General features: G+C 37.8%; 1 protein-coding gene across 2 annotated transcripts in view; it reads left to right on the top strand.

Annotated features, from left to right (window-relative positions):
- The window catches only part of PKHD1 (PKHD1 ciliary IPT domain containing fibrocystin/polyductin), a 414,787-nt gene extending 392,901 nt beyond the window's left edge, over window positions 1-21,886 (top strand). For both annotated transcript variants that reach the window (XM_014734488.3, XM_070244730.1), the window contains 3 exons: window positions 5,761-5,919; window positions 9,963-10,085; window positions 18,662-21,886. In XM_014734488.3, the coding sequence (XP_014589974.3) occupies window positions 5,761-5,919; window positions 9,963-10,085; window positions 18,662-19,116 (737 nt within the window). In that variant the 3' untranslated portion in view covers window positions 19,117-21,886. The remainder of the gene's footprint in view (window positions 1-5,760; window positions 5,920-9,962; window positions 10,086-18,661) is intronic.
- The last annotated feature ends 5,292 nt before the right edge of the window (window positions 21,887-27,178 follow it).

Below are 27,178 nucleotides of genomic sequence, written 5' to 3'. Positions count from 1 at the left end.
CTGAAAAGTAGATCTCTATAATCAATTATTAATTTTGTCAGGAAAGTTATCTTGATACTTAAGACATGCAAGTGTGGGAAGCAGTTAATGCACAGGTGTGATAATGCAAAGTTTTATAAAATACATTAAAACAGTTATTACAGGATTTAAATGTCTTAGTTATTGGAAATGGCAAAGGAAATCAAATGTTCGATGTGAGGTATCGGGAGCCCAACAACAAATATTTAATTAAGGCCTGATATTCACCCTCTCTGATAAAGCTTAAATTCACACTGTCATAGTATACTTTTCGAAAAGTTAAAGATATGATGCTCATGAATATATAATAAGCACTTGTCAATAAGTTACTTAACTCATTAATGAGGGAACCAGGAGGACGGCAAAGGTGGTTTAAAGAGCATTTGAGAAATATAGATTGTAGCCAGGAAAGAACAGCTGAAATAAGTTTGCCAAATTGGATACAGGGCAATAAAACTGGAACCTTTGAGGTTACGTGTCTACAAATATCATTTGCATCTTTACTGGACAAAAATCATTTGCAGCTTACCAATCATCTACAGATTAACAAGACTGTGCCATAATTACTGTTAAATATTAATAAATATTAAGTCAAACAAAAGTTTATTCCAAAGAATTTGGTAGACCTTGGATAACCCTGTTCGAAAATGCTCCAGTGTGATCTGTAATCATTTTTTTCCCCTTAATTCCACGTTTTGGAACATTTTTCCTCCCCAAGGGAATATCTTCTGTGGTCAGGTAATACTATTATTATTTTGTATGGCAGATATCCTTTTAATACTGATGACAGTGTCCTAAGGTAAGCACAGGTTCATGAAGAAAGTTGTTCCGTCAGTGTTCTTGACCAGGGGATCCCCAAGGACACATGCAGAGCTGGATATTTTGTCCCAGACTTGTTGGATATTTAAAACACCATTGCCCTTTAATTTCCTCAGTGGTTAACTAAGACTAACTAAATACTTCATCAAGGTTACATTAAAGAATAAGTTATAAAACCAAACGTAAAATATGGTGCAGACAGAAACTTTTCAATCATACATGTGATTTTGAGCTGGCCTTGGTTTCCCATTTATTAGACTATTACTTTCTTTTCGGTTCTGCCCATAACTTGTCAAGTAGTCTAACTGAGGAATCATCTTGACAAGATTTTCTTTAGCCTTTTTCCTTAAATTAGTCTTCATAATTTTCAAGACCAGGTCTAGGAGGTGAGGCTCTACCAGAATGAGATTTACAAAAGTTTAAATTAGAAGAGAATAGATAGAGGATAAAAAGAACACATTAAAAAGCCTGCACTTCTGTGACTCCTTGTTGACATGACATTGTTAACAGTTAGCAGGTCCTGAGAGTAACTCCTAGTTTCCAGGCATATCAGTTTCTAGTGCCAGAATCATTTGGGAAAGCAGCTCTCATTCAAACATTAATAGGCCAATCAATGAAGTTTCTTATTTCTAACAGGCTTCAAAATAGGCATGACCAACATTGATTCATGGGTTATTGTTTCATTTGTCCACGAATCAAGAAGAGAACTTGCAAACGTTTTCATTATTTTCCCTCTTCTCTCTCAGAGGAAGGAACAGATTTCTTAGAGTGAAGAATGCATCATTATTCCTATTTTATTTCATTATCTTTTCTCTCCATTATTTATTTATTTTTCTTAGAAATGAAGAAAAAGGACAGAATTTACTTAATGCCCAGAAATGGCAGATAATGGCAGATGTACTTCCTGATTTTAGATCATGGAAATTGGCAATCTGCCTGTCTAAAGTTTCTAACATTGTCCATATCTTTATTTTTTAATGGAAGTAGATGTCACTGTAATCAACTTTTCATTAATCACTACATACAAAGACGTACATTTCTTCAGCTCCATAGCTAAATTGCAGACATAATAAAGACATTTCATTTTCTTTATATATATATTCTTTATATATATTTATTTACTGAGATATAATTGACATAACATTGCTAAGTTTAAGGTGTACAACCTGCTGGTTTGATACAATATGATTGCCCCTGGAGCATTAGGTAACACCTCTGTCACATCACATAATTATCATTTCCTTTTTGTGGTGAAAACAATTAAGATCTAGTCTCTTAGCAACTTAGAAGTTTATAATACAGCCTTGTTGACTATAATTGCTATACTATTTTAAAAATATAGAATTGAGGAACTGAGAAGTTAAATAGGTCTTTCCAAGTGGGTATGCACTCCTCACTGATGTGGGCTCGGCCAGCCAAAGTGTCGAGAGAAAGATTTCTTGGACTCTCAAGGTCTGGTCGTAGTGCTCTTTTATTCAGAGAACAGCATGGGGACAGGACCCATGGGCAGCGAAGGGCTGCAATGTGTTGAGGGTGGGGCTAATGTTATAAGGCGTGGGTACATGACTTATTTTCTACTAGACAAAGGAAAGATGATGTAAAAAGTCATTAAACGGTATCAGGGCAGGTGGGGTCTGGTTATTGTATGTTTGTCTAACTTTAGATATGAATTGGGTCATATAGATTGGCATGTAGGCCAGGACCCCTTGGGCTTCTCTCCCCGGGGCAGCCTTGATCCACATCACTCATAAGTCTTTCTAATATGTTCACTAATCCAACGCATCTATCCATTTCTGATACTTCTTGAGACACTGCCAAGAGAGAAGGGTTTCTATAAGTTTGTGCTACTGCTTTGGACCCAGCCTTTCCATATTCACTATCATTATTGTGGTCTGGGCTGTGGTTTCTCCACTCATTTCTCGAAGCCGTGACATTCTTAGGGGCTTCTCAGGGGCTGCTGGGCTGAGGAAGAGTTTGAGGGAGCCAGGAATGCTCCTGCCACCTAATCCAGAAAAGCTCTACTCTAGTGGCCATTTCCACACTTGGAATACTCTTCCTCCAGAAATTCACATGGCTCACTCATCAGTTCACTCAGGTTTCTTCGCACATGTCACATCCCAGCGGCCTTTTCTGGATCAATAAGTTTATAATGCTATTCCCAAGGCTGCTCCCACCTCCAGTCTTTCTGTTTTCCAACCCCACTTTGGTCTTCATGGCACTTACCTACTACATGGCATCAGAGTATCTGTGTATTTGCTTGTTTCCCTACTGCCTGTGTCTTCTGTCCCCTATTAGGACCTGAGTTCCTAAAGGGACAGGAATTCTTCTGCTTAGATCAACATTATATCCTCAGGGTGTAGAAAAACCTGGCACATCATAGGCACAAATAAATATTTGTTTTATGAATAAGTGAGTATGTTGAGACTGTGTCTAAGATTACATTTTTAAAAACTGTCCTACTGCTAAAAATACTTGAAAGCTGATGGTCTCTCCTTTAGACTCAGGTTACTGCTCCAGGGTTGTAAACTGCTCTCCCTCGCTTCAGCTGCTGTCATTACTTGTGTTCTAAACACATCGTTGGCCTGATCTTCTATATTCCATGTGGCTCATGTCACTTCTCAGCTCAGAATTTTCCCTTCTATGACAGCTCTTTCCCTTCAGAATATAGTCAAGGGCCTTTTGGCTGACATTTAATGCCCACCAAAATTTGTCTCAAATGCTTTCCATCAATTCCCGGTATTTCCCAGCATAAATTTCCTAAACATCAACTCTTCTTTTCTCCTCTCCATCTTTATTTGCTTGGCCTTCAAAGCCCCACTTAGATACTCTCTCCTCTGAGATGCTTTTCCTGATCATATCAATGGAAAATAACCTTCCAAAGCAATTGCTTTGCATTATTCTGGTGGCAAGTGTCTCATTCTGATTTGTATTACCAATATTTGTATGTGTATCCTATTTCATTTACCGTCTTGTAGATCTCTAAGAATGAGAACAGTAACTTATCCACTTAGCATAGTAAATAATCACTGAGCAAGTATTGAAAAATGGATAAAAGAATGAAGAATTTTGTTTTTACTTCTGTGAATCCCAAGTAAAACCCATTTCCCCGACTCTGGACTAGATTTAGCTTATTCAGATGCCCATAAAAAGCAACTAATTGATAACAAACAAGCCAAATGTGGCTTAAGTGTAAAATGTACACACAGGAGAACCATTTCTAGCTAATCTTGTTATGGTAGCTTTCGGACCAAGTCAGCCAGGAGTCAAGAGACTGAAGATCTGACTGTGACTTCCAATCAGATGTCAGGCTCGGCCCAAAGAAAGCACAGCAAAGAAAAACATGGTGTTTCCTCGAATTAGAGAAAAATAAAAACTCTGTTTTTGCCTGAGTTATTCAGATGAAAACAGGGGCTTGGGATTTGTTTGTTTGTTTTGAGTGAGCTACTCAAAAATGCTGGTTATAACTAACTCCAGTTCATAGGCAAGTGTTTTTTTAACTTTCAATTTTTGTATTGAAGTATAATTGACTTAGGATAAACTACGTGGCTAAAGCATACCGTTCAATAAGTTTCAATGAATGCAGGCTTCCCTGAAACCATCCTCACAATTAAAATAATGAACATATCTCTCACCCCCCAAAATATAGACAAATTAAAATAAATGATTAAAAAAATAATATACAGTAAAATTAATCTTTTGGGCTGTCTTTTTATGAATCCAAATACATCCATGGATTTGCGTCATCACCACCACAGTCAGGATACAGCACATTTCCAAAAAGTCTCCCTTATGCTATTCCTGTATCTTGACGTCCTCCTCTCCCACTACCATTAATCCCTGGCAACTGCTGATCTGTTCTCCATCTCTATAGTTTTGTCTTTTGTAGAGAGTCATTTAATGGGATCATACAAGATGTCCCCTTTACAGATGGATTTCTCTCACTCAGCCTAATGCCTTTGATGTTCATCTCAGTTGTTACAGGTTATTAAGGGTTTCTCTCTCTGTCTCTCTCTCTCTTTCTCTTTCTTTCCCTCCCTTCCTTTCTTTCTTCTCTCCTTTTTTCCTTCTTTTTCCTTTTATTTTTTTCTTTTGGCTGAGCAGTATTCCTTTGTCTGTAAACCACTGTTGGTTTATTCCTTCCCCTTTTGGAGAACATTTGGGTTGTTTCCAGATTTGGGTGATTACGAATAGGGGTGCTATAAACATTTATGTGCAGATTTTTGCATATCTAGGCAAGGTTTTTTAGATTCTTTTATGCCTTGTTTCAAAAATAATAATGGAGTGAGAACCAAATTTTTCAGTCCATTGAAAGGGGAGGAGTTAGAGATGAATTCTTAGAAAGATACGCTCTGTAAGGAAGCCGCCCATTTGGATCCATCTTCCCTAGCCAAAGTGGCTCTGCCTATCTGCCACTGCTCTACTCCCAGTTTTCTAGATAAGGAAATTCTCATGGACATTAGAAATTCTCTTGGCTCTGTAGTAGGAGTGCCTGGCCCCTGTTTTGATGTGTTACATGCCCTATTTTCATAGGACAGATGTGTCAGAGCAAGTAGTTTCACACATTCTGGGGCTGAGAGCATTTCTGTTCTAGTTTGTGGAACATAGAGTGAAACTGAAATTTTTCATTGATGGAAAGGGTTAAGTCTGAGAATAAAAGAGGAGAATTGGAAGAATTCCCCATCAGTAATGTACAGCATTGGAAAGAACAATTGTATGTTATTGTTGGAACTGAATTCTTCTATTTCTTCAGAAATACAAATCTTGGATCTATTACTGGTTCATTTATTTAATCATTTAATTTAATAAATATTTACTGAACCTACTAAGTGTCAGGTACTGCTGTAAGCATATCTTTTCCACAATATTTTCATTACAATAGTATCTTATTAATATGTTATTATTGAGACTTTTCTTTTTTTACAGGGGTCAATTTTACAGCTCGATCCAGGCCATTCGCCATCTTACCTGTGACTAGGTCAGAGAGCTCGACCATTATCCTGGCTGCTTCCCTGTGCTCAGTGGTCTCGTGGTTGGCTCTATGCTGTCTGGTGTGCTGTTGGTTTAAGAAAAGCAAAAGCAGAAGTACGTTGATTTATTTTTTTTTTGGAATGAAAAGACTGGGAAAAATGCCATCATGCATAACATACATTTTTTTCTTCCCTCAAAGAGAAATTTTTATGAACCTCAGCAACATATTAAACCACATGGAGCCAAATTGTTCAATTCATACAGTAGAGATAAGGATTGCCTAATCTCAATAATAGCAATCATAAAGAAAGCTCATATTCATTGAATAGTCACTACAGACCAGGTTCTAGGTGCTTTAGATACTAAATTTATTTCATCCTCACAAGAACCCTATGAAGTAAGTACTAAATACTATGTCCATGTTACGGAGGTGGAGCATGAGGCACAGAAAGGTTAAGTAACTGGCCCAAGGTCACACAGCCAGGAACAAGCCAGGAAGTTTGGCTCCAGATCCCACTCACTGAATTGCTGTGTTCCTCTGCCCAGGTGACCCTCCAAGAGGTGAGTTCAGGGAAAAATGTTCTCTTTTCCTTCACAAGAGCGAAGAGCGTGCTTGGTGTTTTTTTTTTCTCTAGGAGTGTAGAAATTAAATATATTCTTGAATATTTTCCCAGAAGCTTTTTTTTTTTTTGGCTAGAATCACTGAGGGGAAAAGGTTCTTTAAAAGAGGCTTCTTTTAATCCTTCCACTCTATTCTTAGAGTGGAGGCAAGAGGAGCAGACCAGGCTCTGGCAAATCCCTTGCTCCACCCACACCACCCTCCCAAGACCATCGAATGAGTGAAAGAAACACTTCGTGATACTAGGAGGTACTAAAGAGACCAACATGATAAACAAGAGTGAGTATAAAAGAAGCGAAATGAGGAGAAGCCACGAAAGAAAGTCAAAATAAAGGAAGGAAGGAAAGAGGAAGAAGCCTGATGCCACTACTAGAAGATTCGCCATGTTCGCATGTCTGAGAGATGCTGGGGACGGGAAGCCCCACCACATGTGATCTTTATTTTGAACCCAGCTTCAACCTCATATCCTTACCTCAATCCACATCCTGGTGATTGAAGTGGACAAACTACGAAGAAACTCTGGGGTTCCTTGTCTTTCTCAAGATGAATGGGATCTTGTCCGGGGTGTTGCCTGTGATTTGTTGAACCACGGAATTTTGTTTTTATTTTAAAGTCTAAAGTTCTAACTACGCGCACGCACGCGCGCACACGTGTGTAGTGCTTTCTGATTTAAAGGCAAAGACTTTTCATAGTTTTTAATCTCATGTGATTCTAGGAAGTAGGTGATTTCACTGTCATCCGTTTTGTAGTTAAACCGACTAGCACAGAGGTAACTCTCACTAAGCTCCTCTCACCAGTCTCTTCCTTTTTCTCCCCCCAGCTCTAGAAGCTTCTTCCTGCGGTTACTAACACATCGGTTACCTCAGTGTCCTCTTTCTGCTCTTTCAACTTTTAGATATCTGTGGACACATTTTGCTGTATTAAATTCCCATAGTTTCCTGAATGCAGGCAGAGTCCTAACTTTCTTAAAAGACAAAACAAAACAAAAACTAAAATTGTAAAGAAATTGGAAGGAACTTTATGAAAAATTTACGGTGGTCAGGTCTGTATGAGTCATTTGCATTATATCTTTCTGTATTTCTCAAATTTCTAAAATTAGTATTCATTACTTTTTGAACCAGAAAAATATATTGTTCCTCACAGAATGTGGTTCTCTGTTTCAGCTGTATGGTCTGTGTCAGAAAATATTGTTTCACTGAGTTATGCATATCTTCTAAATGTTGACATATTTCATTCTACAATTAAAAAAAAATCACATTTGTTAATATCAACATGGATCTTCAAGAACTGGAAGTCTCTGAAGCTCATAATAGTTGATACAAGTTTATAAATTTTGTTTTTGGGACCTCGTTACATTTTCAATAATTATTAAAAACCCTAAAGAACTCCTGCCAATGCTTGTTATATATATATCAGAGTTTCCAAGCTAGAAGTTAAAAGAGAAAATGTAAAATTTGCTTATTTATTTATTTATTTTTAAATTAATTTATTTTTTAAAGATTGGCACCTCAGCTAACAACTGTTGCCAATGTTCTTTTTTTTTTTTGTCTCTGCTTTATCTCCCCAAAGCCCCCAAAACGTAGCTGTATATTCTAGTTGTAGGTCCTTTGGTTGTGGTATGTGAGATGCCGCCTCAGCATGGCCTGACAGCGGTGCCGTGTCCGTGCCTAGGATCCAAACCGACGAAACCCTGGGCTGCTGAAGTGGAGAGCATGAACCTAACCACTCGGCCATGGGACCAGTCCCTGCCTATTTATTTTAAAAAAACAATAATACGTGCGTTATATGCTAATGTAATTAGCATATGTTTTTACTTAAAAACTATGTTTTCAAAAAATGTATAGTGAAAAGAATGGCATTTTCCAAACTTCTTTGATGTCTGCCTTAAGAGAAGTCATCCGGGTTCTCTTAGTGGCTTCTGCATTCTATGTGTTGTAATCTATTGTTTTGATTGAAACATGTGACAAAAATCCAGCCACACGCAGATACATAGTAAAAAAGGGAAGAATATTTTAATAGCCATTACAGATAATTGTGAATATTCTTCTTTGATACTGCACCAAAAATGGGTGAGAGGTAGTTACTTAAAGATATATCTCAATGTACTTTTTGTACTGTGTTATATGAAAATCCATTAGTCTATCTTGTACCTTGAATGGAGGTTTTATCCATACAAGATTTTGAAACATTATACCTTGGCCATTTGGAAAATATTGTTTCACTGAGTTATGCATATCTTCTAAATGTTGACATATTTCATTCTACAATTAAAAAAAAAAATCACATTTGTTAATATCAACATGGATCTTCAAGAATTGGAAGTCTCTGAAGCTCATAATAGTTGATACAAGTTTTCCAAAATTCTAAGTTTCCCATGAAAGCTTGGATTTTATCATTGGCAACAAGTACTGTCAGTTATTTCTTTGAAGTTCATTCAAAGAAGACTCACTCCATTCACTCAAAAAAAATCTGCCAAATATCCAAGTATGATAACCATAATTTATCTTCCAATCATTCTTTCAAGTACTTTCAATCTAAAAGTGGTGTTCTGTGGAAAATTCGTTCAGCTCAAAACTCAATCCCAAAAGTGTTTTCCTTGAGAAAATCATCATATGGCATGGCATGGCATTATCAGATATTATATTACAAATTTATTTGTTTATCCTCTGGCATCCAAACTGGAATGAAAGGTCTATGAGGGCAGGGACAAGGTCTTTCTTATTCGTCATCGTCTAACCAGTTCCTAGAACACTGCCTGGCATGAGGAATGCAAATATATCTTTGATTAATATATTTAATAAATAAATGAATAGAAGATAAAGCATCTCTTCAGTCAGGAGCAGACTGAAGATCTACAGTCTTCAATGAAAAGCACACACCTGCACGAGCTCTGTGGATTGTACCAACGTTAATTTCTGGTTTTGCTATGCTACTATAGTTACGCAGGTTGTCAACAATGGAGGAAGGTGCATCAAAGTGCACGAGGCCTCCGTGCACATTTCTTTGCACCTTCCTGTGTATCTATAATTATTTCACAATAAAAGGTTAAAAAAAAGTATTAGTAACATTCTATACCAGCTCAGTTTCAGAGAAGTGTAACAGGAACAAAAAATGTGAGGCATGTAATGTACTTTTCTAGTAGCCACTTGACCTAATACACCAAAATTTATTTTGGCACATAATGAATATAAAAATATTAGATTAGAATATTAGCTACTTTATACTTTTTCAAAATCAGATGTATATTTTACACTTACAGCACATCTCAATTCGAATTAGTCACATTTCACGTGTTCAATAGCCATATATGGTGGCTACTATATTGGACAATACCTTCAATTAGGTGGTCAGCTTATGGATTTTGTTTCATTATTCCTTAAGCTCTGAATATATTATAGGCATTCTACTGCATGTATATCACAATCATTTTGTGGAACCGTAAAGGGGAAACGTTAACCCTTAGGGCCTATTTACAAATGAAAAATGTAATTTTGTTCTGGAAAAACAGAAAAACAATGTGTTTTTTTCACTAATACAGAAATAAAAAGTGAAGAGATTTCTGAATCTCAGACTAATGATCAAAAGAATCCTACTCACGTCCCATCCAAACGCCAAGGATCACAAGTAGAGACGGGGAAAGAAGACGCCGTGATGGGAGAAGGTGAGCTTGGCCACTGTGAATGATTCCTATAAGAGAGACCCACTGTGAATGAACTGTAGCCTGTAGCCTCCCCCGGCTGACAGTTTCTGAATTAATTTAGTTTATAGCCTCTTCTTTAATCTTTGTTACTTCTCCTCAAGGAAATCACATCCCAGCGTAGGAATACACAAGTACAGCTGATTCACTCAGCTATCAACCAATTATTCAAGCTGCCATGTATCTATGTTTTTCTTAGTAGAAGATTATTGGTTTAACATTTGAATTCATTCCATAGAGAAAGGGAAAATGAGAGTATTAGGCATATAATCTTTAGCTATTGCAAAGCTGCCAGTTTGGCCACATTATTGAATTTGGGAAAGAAGAGAATTTAGTTGCTGAATAGCAACTATGCAAATAAGATTGAATATGGAAACTTCAAGAAATGAGTCAGCTTTGTAAAGCTCTGCTTTGTTGTTTATTCATACTTTTAGCAAAATGTATTATTTGCTTATGTTGTGCGTTATACCAGATGATTTTGCTTGTTATTGTTAAATTGTCACTAGAATTGGGGCCAAGCAGAGAAAAGATAAGCATTTGCCTCAGAGCGATGCTTTGCCCTTGTCCTTCTAAAGACACAGAAAATAGGAAAACGGTGGGCAGAGCACAAGATGGGTTTGCCAAGCATGGATGTGATGTATGAAAAATATTCTGATAATTTCCATGGACCTGAGACATTTTGAAACATACACTCTGAAGAAAAGAATATTTCTGGGTTTTCTTAGTAATAACCAATTGTTGTCATATTTTCTGCTTGAAAAGGAATATGAATCTTACTGGTTCTGAGTGCACATTTAACCAAAAAATAGCAGTCCAATGTTGTTCTGCCTCTACCTAATTTAATAAACTCTGGTGAGTGTGTGTGTGTGTGTGTTTGTGCACGTGTGTCCATGTATCAGTTTGCGTGCTTGCTTGTATTTTTTCCCATGGAGGAAATGAAGTTATTTAAAAACAAATTTTCCAAAAAATTAGCCAGGCGTATGTCAGCTCCTGGACTTGTGTCTCAAGGCGGTAGGGATTCGAGTTCGTCGGGGTGTGAAAAATGGAGACAGGGAGAAGGGAACAGGAACTCTTTCTATATTTCATCTAAGATGACTTTCATTTTGGTTTCTAGAAGCCTCTTGTCCACTTTATTGCATGCAAATTCAGGACAGGTGTTTGAAAATGGTCATCTTAACAGAACCCCGCTCTGTGAAGAACGGAATATTCAGCTGCATTCTTCAGCGAATGGCAAGAGTGATGCTAATCTCTCCCCTAATCTAATATGGCCATCCACATGAATCTTAGTTGCCCTGCTTAAATTAACTACATTAAGCAGTCCACAATGCCTGGGTGTTTTATTAAGGAGCATTTTTTATGTGGTGGCTTATTAATAAATTATCAGGAATGAGACAAGGCCAGGGCTCCTGTGGAGGAGTTTAGATTGAAGAGATGGGAGTATCAGAGGCCATTTTCTTAGGACATTCGAGTTAAAAATAGAAAGATGTGTTATCTGAATCCTCCCCTGGGGATCGTAGCAAATTTGTTTCCTTATCTTCTAAGCTTTGTCCAAATCTTAGGAGCATTGTTTCCAAGGCAAGTTATGAACTGTCTCCTGCTTTTCCTTGGAAATTATTACCAGCTACAAAACATCTAATTATTGGTAGCTTTAAATAAATTTGGTTTTATTTCATTATTTCCCTGGCACTTGAATTCCCCTTTCCCTCTGTGTTTTTAAACTTTTGGCGTTTGCTGATAAAGTGATTGGCTGTCTCACTCATGAGCACTTTGCATTCACCAAGCACCACCATAGCACTGCGTTGTTTAGTGATGAAATTGAGCATTTTCACTGTCCAGTAGATTCAGACTGTAAATTCACCATGTTAAAGCTTTTACCAAAACTTATATGGATGCAATAGGGGTGGTAGACAGTTATGATGGGGGAGGAGGGAGGAAATCATGTATCCCTCATAATTGACTGCTACTGGGATTTTTGACATAGAGAGCCATCTGAACCAGCTTTTAAAATTCATATCAGCTCTTGTCATTCTGCTACCCAGAAGATTTCGTGAATCCCGTCATCGGTTGGGGAAGCAGGAGAATGTGGCAGTTAAGAGTGTGAACCCCAGGAGTGAGACAGATAGTTTAATCTTGACTCCCCTGCTGCCTTACTTTGTGCCCTCAAGCAAGTCAACTATCCTCTTTGTGCCTTTTAGTTTCCTCATCAGGAAAACTGCCATAATAATACTGGCCACACTTAGGGTTGTTGTGCAGATTACATGAGTCAGTATCACAAAGAGCACAGAACAATTCCTGGCGTATTGCATGTGCTACGTATATGTTATTTATCACTGGTTTTTCTTGTTGGTGTTTAAGACTCAAAGCCCTTCAAGACTTGACTCCATCCTCTCTTTCTAGTCTTGGCTCTTGCTTTCCTGGCCCCTGCTCACACTCATCACATGAGCTCACTCATCCCAGGACTTGTCTAATACTTTTCCACCCATTTGCTTGCACAGTTTCTTCCAATTTGATTGCTGTCTTCACCTGTTAAAACCTCGTCAAGCTTTTAAGCTCCAATTGAAATGCCATTTTTTTCATAAACTCTTCCCCAATCCCTCCCACCTCAGCGAAAAGTGAGTATTGTCCTCTTTGCATTCCAAGAATACTGAATGTGTGCTTCCGTAGCGCTTAGAGTTTTTGGAATTTATTGTATGTAGATGGCTGTCTGTTCCCATAGGCCAGTCGTTCTCCACCAGGGGCAATTTGACTGCCCACATAGGGCAGCTTCCTCATTCTGGTTTTTCCAGAACTTTCCAAGTTTTAAAAATCAAATCCTTGTGTCCCAGGGACTCCCTCAGTCCCAGACAAATAGTGACAGTTGGTCACTCTACCTCCAGAGGACATTTGCAATGTCTGAAGATATTTTTGTTGCCATAGCTTAGGGGAGGGGATACTATTGGCATCTAGTGAGAAGCGATTAAGGATGCTGTAAACATTTGACAATGCACAAGACCACCCCACAACAAAAGATTATCTGGTTCAAGAGGTCAGTAATGCCAAGGCTGAGAAACTCTGGCAGAAGCTATTACACATCTTTGTAACATTTAGGTGAGAGACTACTGGAATGACTTAACAAATGCAATTATCTCCCAATAAATATTAAATAATTTTGTATTTATCTCCTGATATTTATTTAGTATCTTATAAGTTCCTCTCTGTATAGTTAAAAAGAAGTGTTATCTGGTCCCTTGTCCTTTATGAGTTTCCAATATGATTGAAACACAAGAATAATATTTTGGGGAAAATAAAAGAACAATTCCAGGCAATAAACAAGTAAGCGTAAGGCAATCACAACAAACAATATATATTTGAAGAATTTAAAAAGGGAGAGAGTGATAAAGGAGAGAAAAAATATCGTTATCCTAAGTTACATGTTTAATCCCTGTAGCTCCTAAATCATGTCACACTGTTTCAAATCCCTTTTCTAGGGACTTGGTTGTCCAGTTAGCACAAATTCAGGTTCACAGAAATGCCAGGGAGGCAGTGCTGCTCTGCTTTGTCAAAGCTCAGTTTTGTATCATGCCTTCTCAACTGTTCCTTGTTCCCCTCATCTGGTTACTAGCCCCAAATCTTCCAGGCTAGACTCCTGAGTTAACTTTAACTCCCAGTTCTCCCATTACCACCTTGTGCCCCTGCCAAGTTTTACCACTTCCACCTCTGTGATGTCTTTGGTTTTCATCTTCCACTAATTTACCTTTTATAAGCACAAATCTAGGAGAATGACAGGGATTGGGGAGGAGAGGGGTGGCTCCAAGGTGTCTGGAAGCAGAGAAGAGCAAAAGAGCTCGGGACTAGAAATTGTGCCAAGCTCCGGGGAGAGTAAAACTATGTTTGGAAATATATTAATTATATTAATATATTAATAAATAACATGTCCATGTAATAAAATTAAAAAAGAGCATCTCCTAATTTAAAAACACGAATAAAATCTAGTACTATTCCTTAAGAAAACTATAAATATAACCATGAATAAGAGCCTGCCCACTAACTAAGATGGAGAATTCCAATGCTATCCGCTACCAAGATCCAGTGGCACATTTAACAATGGAATATTAGAAAAATTAATACTCAAATGAGGACAAAGCACATAACCATAATTTTATACCATAATTTTGTAACATATATTTTGGAATGCTAAGAAACATAGCCAGATAGAAAACAAAATTAAGAAGATAATGTTGGAGAAAATACATGATGGCTTGCAGATGATATAATTGTTTAAGGATAACTTAAAAGATTCAACCACTAACTGCTATAATTTATAAATAACTTGAGTAATTTATTCAAATATAACATCAATCTACGCACAATAATGTATAAGTCAATGGTATACAGTCAGGAAACATAATGAAATACATAAGAGTGACTGAAGAATATGCTGTCTTGGAAAAAAATCTTAACAGGAGATATGTTGGACTTGTGTAAAAAATAAACCATATTTTACTGAATAGTTTAAAGAGAAGACTTGAATGCATAAGGAATTACAATGTATTTCTAATTGGATTGACTAATATTACAAAGAGCTCAATTATTCTTAAAGTAACTTTGGTCAAATGCAGTTCAAAAAATTTTACACAGAGTAGAATAGTATAAGATGATTCTAATTTATCAGAAAATATAGATCAATGATACAAAACCAATTTTTTACAAGAAATTGACTTTCTGGCAGTGGGAATGGTAGCTCAACCAGGGAGATAATATGTATGGTACTATTTTTAAGACACAGTGATACTGACACAAGAATATATGGGCACATTAGTGGAAATAACCTCAATTAGATTTAAATATAGATATTAGATATAGAAATGTAATATATGATAAAGCAGATAATAAAAGTAAAGGAAAACGGAGCATTAGTCTATAAATGGGGCTAGTAGATTTGACTATTTACAATATTTATCAATAGATTCATACTTCAGAAAATACACCAAAGTAAACTCCAGATGGGTTGATGAGTTCAATTAGATTTACTAAAACATATCCATTGCTAGAGTATTGCAAAAACAACAAAATAGAGATCACTTCTGATATAATGTGTGATGAAAGGCATTTTTCCCTTTGTCTTTGTAAAATTTGTATACCTTCCTGATTTATCATGCATTTATTATGAAAAGTAAATGATACTTTTTTACTTAAAGGAACAAATAATCTAGAAAGGACATAGGTAATAGTATTTATTAATTGTTGCATATATCTTCTTCAACATGTGGGCAGGATTGTTGCCCTTATCGACAAATGAAAAACCAAGGGGGAGCACATTTTCTATGTTGGCTGATCAGCCATCCATCTTTCTTCTTCAGACTCTATTTAGGCTTTAGGTCCAGGTGATTATATTGGGTCTTCTGTACTGAATCCAGGTCATCCAACTTTGAATGCAGCCCTTGGAGACTTGGCTAGGAAAATATGAACAGTGAGGGTGGGGTTGGAGGGAAGGAGAGAATCATTGTTAATGTTCCTATTGCAAAAAAAAAAAGCCAGTGACGGGTACCCACACAAACTTTAGAAATCATAGGCACAGAATCTATTTGTTGCCGTAGGAAGTTTTGGAAGCCAAAAGAAGTTAAGGGTAGCTGGAAAAGTTATAGCTGACTGGTGAAGGTGGAAGGCCCCAAAACCACTGCCTCTTTTTCATAGAGAAGGGATGTATGTTCCCATGTTTCATCCTATTCTTCCTAAAACTTGATCAAACCCACCAATGAGACTCTTAGAGTCATGGAGGGGCAATTTGAAATCCTGTTTTTCCATTTGAATGGGGACTCACCAACAAGGTGGAGGTGGAAAGAAGGCATGCCAATTCATATGTTTTGATATTCACTCTTCTTCCTTCCCCACAACCCAAACATTCAGCGGAATGCCTTAGGACACATATCTGCTATAAATTCATTTTTTATCTAATTTGTCTGAGATCTGAGCTTCCTGTGGAGGTCCAAGATCAAAAGATCTGATTCCTTCTGATGTTGGCACTGACATATAATGTGTGCTGACTTAGTTCTGTCTATAACCTCACAGTGGGAGGCGGCCAGCCTCCCTGGGCACATTTACACAGTGCACTTTCATTTCAGCTGGGGAGTCTGTCAGGTATGTTGCTGATTGGAGCTGCCATGTAAATAATTCATGGGAGTTTTTTAATGTTTTGGGGCCTGCAAAGGAAAGCTACTCTTGTGTTAGTCTTTTATGAATAGCCGCAGAGTTGAAGAACAAGGAGGAACAGATTTCCAATGACGGTCTCTTAAAAACAGGATAACAATATCTTCAATGGATTGAAAATAGGTGACTTGCAGTGTTTGATTCCTGTTACATGAAGTGGTATTGGTTTTACCAAGGGATAAAAATTCAAAGCCTTTTTTTCCTTTTTTAAGTTCGCTTCTACCTGACGATTTATTATTCTTGTTCTTTGGTTATTTGCTGATCTTGATAAACTATGTCTTTTTCTCCTGGTGGGAGCAGTAATTATGGAGATGACACCAACCTCAGTACTTGGCATAGAACTGGGCATAAGATGGGGACAAGGTTGATGGCACAAAAAGTTTCTTTCTGGAAGGAACACAAAGCCCCATGAGGAAGGTGAGACCATCATACAAGAAAAGGTGACCAATGATAGAAGCAGTCGCTCAAGTCAGTGAGGAACTCCAGTCATTGAGACAGAAATCAGTGTAGTTGAGCTGTCAAGGAAAAGTTCTGGAAGGATTTGAAGATCCCGAAGGGAAACTAGGAGAACCTGAAAGTTCTCATTAGCTCTAAGCACGAGAATTATCCCGTAGTTAGGTGGTCATGGCAGATTCATGTTAGAAAAAAGGACTGTGGAAAAGGAGAGAAAACATACGAATAACATGGGTTTAGCAGAATATTAATTGATGCCTCATGAAAACAATATAAAAAACATGATTACTTTGTCTCATTTTACTGTTTCAAATCCAAAGTGCATTACGTAATTTATATTGTTAGTACTTTCTGTCTTCCCTCACCTCAGTTCTCATTCTTTGTTAGGTTAAATTGAGGTAGGAAATTGGTACCCTTTGCCCCAATAACTGTCTTTTATAGTATGATATAGACATGATTACTATCTCCTAACACAAACCAAGACAGGTCGCACTATACTGATAGAGGAGCATAATACACAGGTTAATAAATTAGCATTTGTTTTGTATATAAAAGGGTGGCTAATGAATTTGGTGGTGTGGTGTGAGAAAAGCAGGGAAGGGAAATGTTGATGACAGTATTGTCATCTACCTCCCAGGAGTTATGGATAGTTCTCACCCTGTTCTTCATTATAAGGCTCATGCAAGATGACATTCACAGGCATGCCATACTCCCATGTACTTACCCAACCGAACGTTCTTCTTAACTCCCCATCACTATCTTTAACTTTACACAGTACTGGATGGTGCTTAGCATACAGACTCTGGAGCCAAAAGTCTTGAATTCTGTAATGTAAGTAAGATCTGCCACTACTGTGTATGTGGTCTTGGGAAGTTACTTAATGTCTCCACAACTCAGTGGTCTCCCTTCTAAAAGAGAGATGATAATAGCACTTACTTCAGAGGGTTGTTTAAGGATTAAATTATACATGCATATGTATATAACTTAGTGCCCAACATGATAATTACTATAATTGCTATATAAGTGTTACTTCAAAGTATTACTAACCTTCCTCTCTTCAAAGAACACATCATATTGGAATGCAAATGAACAAAAGTGTCATGAACATAGAATAATCTTGAATTTCCTTTAATTTGTTAAAAGACTTATAATTTAATAAAATTATTTTTAAAGTTGAACTATAATACCTTATTGTTTATAAAATAGATTGATACATCCCTCAACACACAATGTATTATGAGAATGAGAAATTCATGAGTTAGGAAATAATTCTGAAGGAAGTGAAATATTTGGGGAGATGAATAAAAGAAGGCAGAGAGTTTAGAAAGAGAGAATGGGAAAAATATTTCAAGCCTAGGGTGTGTTTTAAGATAATTCTTACAGGTGGGAAATTATATATACACACATATGGATATATGTTTGTTTATATATTTATATTATTGCTACATATTTTTATAAAATCAAAGATATCCAAATTGTGAATTTGACATAAAAGCCAAAGTGTTGGATAAGACTGGTTTTTAGAGCTCACATTTCTTAATACAAGTGTGAGTTAACCCATTTGGTAAGGCCTGACTGAGCTCTAGTTTTCATATTTAAGCCGTCATGCAAACGATGAAAACTCCTTGTTGACTTATCAACATCATAAAAGTGTTTTTCTGGGAAACAATATTATCTGACTTTTATTAGATAATTAATATTAATTATAAATTGGGCCTGGAATAAAGTGGGTTTTTTAAGAAAAAATTTATTTCCATAGATATTTGGAAATCGATAAGCTGCTGTAATTTAATCTTTAATTATTTGGCAATTATCTTTTCAGGAACATTAAATGTGCAAAATGTGTAGTCAACTGATTGAGAACCAAATCCATTTCTTTCTCCACTTCTTTTCTCTCACAGATATGAGGAAGAAGGTCATGCTGGGCAAGCTGAACCAGCTCCCTCACCAGTCGCTAAACGGAGTGTCCAGAAGGAAGGTTAGCCGCCGTACCGTCGGAGAGGAGCACGGCAGCCAAGAAGGGGCTGCTGTCCCTGCTCCCAATCTTACCAGTCTCACATCCCACGGGCACACCTGTGCTCCAGGCTCTCCTGCTCGGCAGGTGTGTGTGCAGGAAACCGGGAACTGGAAGAAGGCGCAAGAGCAGTTGCTCAGATACCAGCTGGCAGGCCAAGATCAGCTCCTGCTCCTCTGCCCAGACCTCAGACAAGAGAGGCAGCGAATGCAGGGACAGAGTCAGTTGGGCAAGGAAGGTGGCAGATTGGGGCTTTCCCAAGAGAAGAAAACCTCCTGTGGTGCCACTGAGTCATTCTGCCTTCATTCAGTACGTCCAGAAACCATTCAGGAACAGCTGTGATCAAGGAACGGTGTGGGCATTTGGGCTGAAAATCATAATGTTCAAAGTGTTTCTGGACAATGAGCAGGGGAGATGAGGCCTGATCTGTTTGGACACTAAGAAGGAAGAATATGGACTCTGAATTCTCTTTGTTTCAATTTTAAAATGGAAGACAGTATTTAAATGCTTGTAGATTGAAACAGTGTCTGATACACCTTTTGTGTTTATCACAGGTCCTAGTCCTAATTCCAGACAAATAATAGGTTCCCAAATATTTGTTAATTTTTTACTTGTTTTTAACTTAAGCCAGTTATCGTCCTGATTTTGCCGTCTTAGTAATGATGTAATACTGATTTATACCAGTAGGGGTTGTTATTAAGCTTCCTCTGGGATGACCACCGACAGTGCTTTGGGATTCTCTAAAGGAAGGGATCATGAAAAGGTCTAGCTGGCTGCAGTTATTTCTGCAGTGTTACAGCAAAACATTTCTCTATCCTATAGAAACATTTGAAGGACGGGAGAAGACCCCGCTCTGTGATCTGTCAGAGCTTACCTTCCAACCACAAGGCAACTTTCTGGTTTTTTACAAGCTGATTTTATTTCATGGCTTAAATCCATACATTGTTGGGAGCCTGTGGTAGAGCAAATATATCAAGTTTTCACCTCAGGAGTATTGACATATGAAAACTGATATTCTCATGGGCTTTGCAGAGATTTAGTTAAGGACAAAGATATAAAAAAAAACAAGTTTGGGGAAGGAAATTATCCATGAACCAAAATTATGGTTTTCAATAGTTCTTTCTCTTAGTAACTGGGTCAAATTTACAACTGAAGATAACTGTACTGGGACAACGGAGATAACCAAGTGGTCAAGTGGATTGTTTATCAGCTAACTCATTTGCCAGAGAACTGCTCTTTGGAAAAGATAAGGCATAGAGCTGCCCAGTGAGGGGGAAAGAGATGATATCCTGTGCAGCCTCTCTGGGATGTGCTAGGATTCTAATGGAGACCAGAGCAGAGGGTCAACTGGCGTTGATAACCTGGGTAAGGATGTGAAAGGCAATTTCACCTAATTCATGCGTTTGCACAGGGCTCATCTGTATTGAAACTAAAGGATACTTTAAGCAGCCTGACTCTGTCCTTGGCTCTGGTTCCGGAAGGCATTATGCGCCAAGAGAGTAAAGCAAAGATAGCAGAGGTGAGGAGAATTTCCAGAAAGAACTTGCACTCTGCTTTTCCCTAAATATAAACCAGGATTTTCCAATCTCTGAAAGATTAAGGGGCTGTCCTATATTTGAATTAGAACAGAGAAAGGAAACACACTTTGCTGTTGCAGAATTTTAAATAATGATGCTCTGGAATCATCCATTTAGGAGGTACTGGCAGAAAGTCACCATCTGCAGGGCGTCAGTGGGAAAGTATGTCTCACTCTCTACCATGAGTTGGCAGGAACTTTCTTGGCCTCTTTGTCCATTCGTTACATGTCCTGTGGACATCTCAAACCTTAGAGCTGCTGTGAGAGGTGGTAAGCAGCCTTCTCTGTGACACTGTGTTGGATTCTGAGGGAGATACAAGTGGATCTTAAGGTTGATGCTCTCCAAGAGATTTTCAATCCAGACTATCTGTGTTTAAGGAGGGCATTGAAGGGTAATCTGGCCTGTAGAAATTTACTCTGAAGGTACAAGCTGGCTGCCTGCAGAGTAAATCCTCTTTTAGATGTATTTTGTCGGGTAGTAGCAGTGTTTAAAAGTATAACAAAACAAAAAATTTCCTGAGTGGCTTCAGCAGAATATGCCTTCTCTAGATTAATTAGTTACTGCTCTAATCTGTCCTTTATCTCATTTTTGTAGTAGCTTCCTGGTCTGTGAAGTCATTCGTGTTTTCAATCTTTGCTTAGTGCATACATGGGTCCTCAAAGAGCTACAATCTTTTTGTACAAAAAGATTTCAGAAGTTAAGGCTTTTATGGTGAAATGGTTGCAGTCGTAGCTCTATCTGCTGAGGATTCATCTATACATTCTCCCTTTCACTGTGGTGATTTCCTTCACTACTCAAATGTCAGCCCAGGTTGCTTTCCTGAGCTCTATGCCATATATTTAGCTGCCCACTGAGAACTTCAACAAGGTTATCCCACAGCCACTATGAGGTTAACCCAGCCTTAAAATCTGTTCCTCTTCACGCTTTCCCTAACACAATGCACAACATCCCTGCAGTCAGACCAGAAATCTAGGAGTCAACCACAATTCCGTGTTCTATCTCACTCTTCCCAAACAGTCAGCTACCACCTGTTAGTTCTTTACCCTTCTCCCAATCTTTGCTATCTTTTTATCCATCCTCCATATGCCAAAAGACTGATATTTCTAGAAATTAACTTTGATCCTATCCCTCTGTTTAGGAACAACCATATTTAACCTAGTAATTCTACTCCAGCAAAACCTGGGATCTCTGAGGCCAGAATGGACTCCTTGGGCCTGAACAGCAGCCAGAAACATCCAGAATAACTTGCAGGGCTCTAGCATGTGGCTTGGAATTTCAGAGTCTAGCCAGAATCCCCCAACTGGTAGTTAAGCCAGTCCTCTATTTCCTCCTCAAAAAATGGGAGAATTGGGTAAATACTGGAAGCCAAGAGAGTGGTTCTTGGTTCATTCGTTTCTAGAGATAAGCTGGTTAGATACAGTGCCACTACAGGCCAACCCTAAACTTATTCAGACCATGAGCACAGTAACCCAGTAAATATTTCCCAGCAGTAACAAACCTTACACTTTATTCAAATAAACAATTGCAAAATGTCTTATTCCTGTGTTATTTTAAAGAATCTCTTCTTGCCTCCTATTTCTGGTGCTTTATATATGGCAGACTCCTTTCCCCCAAGATATAGAACAAGCTAAAATTCTAGAGAGTTCAAAAATATTTGTAAATATTTATTGGGGCCAGCCCCGTGGCCGAGTGGTTAAAGTTCCGTGTGCTCCACTTTGTGGCCCGGGTCCTGGAGTTTGGATCCCAGGTGCAGACCTCCTCCATTTGCCAGCCACACTGTGGAGGCATCCCACATACAAAAAATGGAGGAAAATTGGTACAGATGTTAGCTCAGAGCTAATCTTCCTCAAGCGAAAAAAGAGGAGGATTGGCAATGGATGTTAGCTCAAGGCAAATCTTCCTCGTGAAAAGAAATATAAATATTTGTAAATACTTATGGATGTTAAAATTGAGAGAGAAGGATGAAGGAAACTAGGGTAGTTTTCACCCTCTTGTGTTTTTAGGATTGTGTTCAGGGAAGGTACCAGACTTTGAGAGAACTTCATGTCCTCTCAGAGTGACAGACTGGGCCAATCTTACCAGGGTTGTGTCCTGCAGAAGACTTGCCCGTATTATTTCCCACTGAGGCTACTGAGTGCCAAGAGGCCTTTGGCTCCCTAGGGCCCAGGCCTTTCAAGGATTGTTTAGTTGAAAAACTCCCTTCCATCTAGCAGTCTAACTCCAAATGTATGAAATTACCATACATCGAAATGTATGCAAACTTTATGCAAAAGTGAGTATGTGGAAATTGAATGTAAATCACATGCAAATATTATTCAACCAAGCTTCTATAAAATTGTACATGTCAATAAGAGTAAAGGATTTTAATTAATTCTGTCATTTAAAATTCATGCATTTATTCCATATTTTGTATCCAGGATTTATAATGTATTCAGTGTCAGTTCTGAAAGAGCTACAAGCAGAAGGCATTACTCTGCTGAGTGCAGAATAGTTGATTTCAACCCATGCTATAGCACTGTAACTAATTAGAGATATATTTGAGAGACTAACCATATTTCCAGAATGCAATTTTTTAAAAAGAGATAAAATGTTTTTATAAAGTTAAGTGAGGCTTAAGTGGTAGAATACAGCGATTCGGGTGTTTACGGATATTCTTCCAGCATTTATTGTTTTTAGACCTCAAAAAAGACTGGGGTTCTCTTGGCTTGGTAGAATTCAAGAAAAGAGTAGTTCTGTCCATCAATCTGGTCTGTTTTGAGACAGGTTTGTTTAATGCATTTGTAGGACTTTCTAGAATTTACTGGGATATGAGGAATCAGTTGTTTCTATATAATCTCTTATTTCAATCTCAAAATAATTATTCATTTATTATCTTACAATATATTTTGTTTCAAAATTAGTAGCTGTAACAAGGGAAAAGTGAAATAATTTGCTTTTGAAAAATGTGGGAAATGACCACTTGTCTCTCCACTTCATAGACGAAGAGGCAGTCAATTGCCAAACGGTTACAGTGGTCCCAGGCAAAATTGGAAATTTATTTGGACTATATCCACTTCTTTCTAAAACTTTTCTTAATTTAATGGTATATCCATCCAATAGAATGACCCATATAGAAAATTACTCAGGATATATTGTTAGGCTAAAAGAAAAAGAAAAAGAAAAGCAAAATTTGAAACAGTGTATATAGTATGCTTTTACCTACAGTTTATTCTGAAACTATACCAAGTGATATTATAATCCTGAACACAAAGGGCTGACTCTTGATAGCAGCTATCACAGCACACTAATTAGGCAAGTTCCGGAGACTCAGACTCTTGTGATAGAGCCTTAAGTCAAGAAGCTGTGAGCTTTAAATTTGCAAATAATGGGTGTGGTCTAAAAAATAGCGTGCTCCAAAATTTTCTTAAAGTTTTGTGATAAATACATAACCCTTCATGCTTATCTACAGTTTAGCCAACTCTAGAAGTGCTGTAAATTTGGGCTATAAGTCTAGTTATACTAAATTTTCTCATTAGAATTTTTACCCACATATCTTTATTCTATTCCCAAGCATGTCACTGCCTCGATTATCACCTTTCTTTTCCAACATCATCAATTTCTTCCCATCTACTGGATTATTCCCATGACTATCCAACATGGTTAAGTAGCTCCCATTTAAAACAAAAACACAATAATAGCTATTCTGACAGGCATGAGGTAATATCTTGTTGTCATTTTGATTTACCTTTCCCTAATAATTAGTGTTGGAGATGATGTGGAGAAAAAGGGAACATTCATACACAGCTGGTGGGAATGTAACCTGGTGCAGCTGTTATGGCAAACCGTATGGAGATTCCTCAAAAAATTAAGAATAGAACTACCATATGATCCAGCTATTTTACTTCTGGGTATTTATCCAAAGAACATAAAACACTAATTCGAAGAGATATATGCACCCCTATATTCTTTTTAGCATTATTTACGATAGCCAAGACTTTGAAACGATCCAAGTGTCCATCAATGCATGAATGGATAAAGAAGATGTGGTATATATATATACACACAATGGAATACTGCTCAGCCATGAAAAAAGATCAAATCTTTCCATTTGCAACAACATGGATGGACCTTGAGGGCATTATGCTAAGTGAAATAAAGCAGACAGAGAAAGTCAAATACTGTATGATTTCACTCATATATGGAAGATAATAAAAACAACAATAAACAAACAGATAGACACAGAGAATAGATTGGTGGTTACCAGAGGGAAAGGAGATCAGGGGAGGGTGAAAGTGGTAAAAGGGCACATGTGTATAGTGGTAAATGGCAATTAGACTTTGGGTGGTGAACATGATGTAGTCTACACAGAAATCAAAATATAATGATATACACCTGATATTTATGTGATATTATAAACCAATGTTACCTCAATAAAAAATATTGGGGTTGCCCTGGTGGTGTAAATTCGCGGGCTCTGCTTTGGCAGCCCAGGGTTTGTGGATTCAGATCCCAGATGCAGACCTATGCACCACTCAAGCCATGCTGTGGTGGCATCCCACATACAAAATAGAGGAAGATTGGCATGGAAGTTAGCTCAGCGACAATTTTCCTCAAGCAAAAAGAGGGAAATTGGCAACCAATGTTAGCTCAGGGCTAGTCTTCCTCACCAAAAATAAATAAACAAGTAAATAAGCAAAAATAAAAAGAAAACATTCTTTGATTCTATAGGTCCCATCAGCTCTCTTTCCAATTTTTCTACTCTCATTCTAGCAAAATTGCTTGAAAGACTTTGTTCACAATTTCATTACTTCCTCAGTTTTCATTAACTTTACAAGGCACTCTGATATGCTTTCTGACCCCTCCACAGAACAGAGACTGCTCCTGTGGTGATCACCAGTGACTTCTATATTGCCAATTCTAGAGAACAAGTCTTTATCTTTATCTTACATGACATCTCAGGAGTATCTAACCTGGCCTTTCTCTTCTTCTTTCTTGGGAAAGAAAACATAAGTGAAACTTAGGAGAACAGATAGGATTAAGATTAATTAAATAAAGAGGACATTTTAGGTGAGGGAAATATATAAATTTGAGTAGAATAATTACTCATCCTAGATCATGGATTCTTCAGTGAAATGAGTTAATACTGTTGAATATAGGAAATAAAGGCTGAATGAATAATTAACAACCATTTTAAACATGTGAAATTATATTTAAAAAATGGTGGAAGTGATTTCAACTTAGATTGTGCCAGATGGAAGGATACCAACCATACATGAAGAAATTAGCATTAGGAAAAAAATTCTGATTGCTTGGAAAAAATTATCAGTAAATATTACAATTATTTCAGCATCCTACTCTGTTGAGATCATTAAGGCATGGTTAAATGCTACTTCTGTAGGCTAATTGATATAATGGAAGATCCTGGAGTAAATGGCCTATAAATTCTCTTATTTCTTCATATGCCAAATAAAGCTTGGATCAAAGATACATGGCATGACAGCCAATACTGCCTTTAGACTCAGTTAAGAATTTCCCCAGTCTCTGTGCTCTAGACGGCTCCACTGTGACCTCCTCCCACCCCTAGATCCACTCCTCCTCATAGGCAGGGAGTTTATGAAGCTGAGAGGATGTGCCTATCCACACACCATGTCCACCCCTTCTAAAGTATTGATTGAATGCCCAAGACTGAATTTTCTGCCCAAAAAGCACTAAGCTCTCTACCAGGGCTTGCAGAGGCTGTTTCTCTGGATTCCTCCTTTGCTTGACACATCAAGTCAAGTGAAAGAAGAACCACTGTGAGTTACACAGTGCTGAGAAACATGCCAAACTGGGGTTGATATTATTTTTCTGATCAAGAAAACATAATTTTAAATTTTATGTCTCATTTTATTCTTATGAAGGGCACAGATTAAGACATTTATAAATATGTAACCCTAATACCTTCTGGCTCAATAGGCCCTCACCTGCTTAATGAGACCTTAGTCCCTCTGCCAAATAATCCTTGTTATTTCTGAGTTTCAACAAAAAGGGCCACAAATGGGATTTTTTCTGGGATTCACAGCAATCTTATATACCCTCCTGATTCTCAGCTGGCACCCTAAGGAGGACCCCATCACATGCCTTGCTTCCTAGCCTTCTGGATCCCCAGACTTCTCAGAAGCCATCAGCTAAACTCAGCAATGTGCTGTTCTGTCTCCCCTGGGCTGGCACCCACTCATCACACATGGGACAACATGACAGTTAGGGTTTTAAGATGGCCTCCATTATATCAGCCACCTAGTGTCAAATCCATGATTAAGTGACAAAAGAGGTACCTCAGTTATGATTAGGCTTCCTAATCAATCGGCCTTAAGATAGGGAAATTATTTGGATAGGCCTAACCTAATCACATGAACCCTTTAAAAGAAGACAATTTGCTCTGGCTGGTGGCAGAAGAGGAAGTCAGAGATGTTCCTAACACGGGAGGGATTCTATGAGCCTTTGTTGCTTGAAAAATAGAGCAGGTCACCTGGCAAGGGATCCAAGTAGCCTCAAGGAGATAAGAGTACCGCCCCCATAACAGCCAGCATAGAAGCAGGGACCCCAGTCCTATGACCACAAGGAAATGAGTTCTGCCAACAACCTGAATCAATGTGAAAGTGGATTCTTCCCCATAGCCTCCAGGTAAAAGCCCACCTTGGCTAACACCTTGATTTGGCCTCAGGAGACTCTAAGAAGAAAATTCAGTTGAGCTTTCTTAGTCTTTTGACCTAAAGAATTGAGAACTAATAAATAGGTGGGTTTTTTTGTTTGTTTTTAACCATTTTATTGATGTATAATTGACATGCAAAAAGCAGTACATATTTAAT

The sequence above is a fragment of the Equus caballus genome, chromosome 20 (genome assembly GCF_041296265.1).
Source record: "Equus caballus isolate H_3958 breed thoroughbred chromosome 20, TB-T2T, whole genome shotgun sequence".
NCBI classification, from domain to species: Eukaryota; Metazoa; Chordata; class Mammalia; order Perissodactyla; family Equidae; genus Equus; species Equus caballus.
This window is presented reverse-complemented; position numbering and strand designations above follow the sequence as displayed.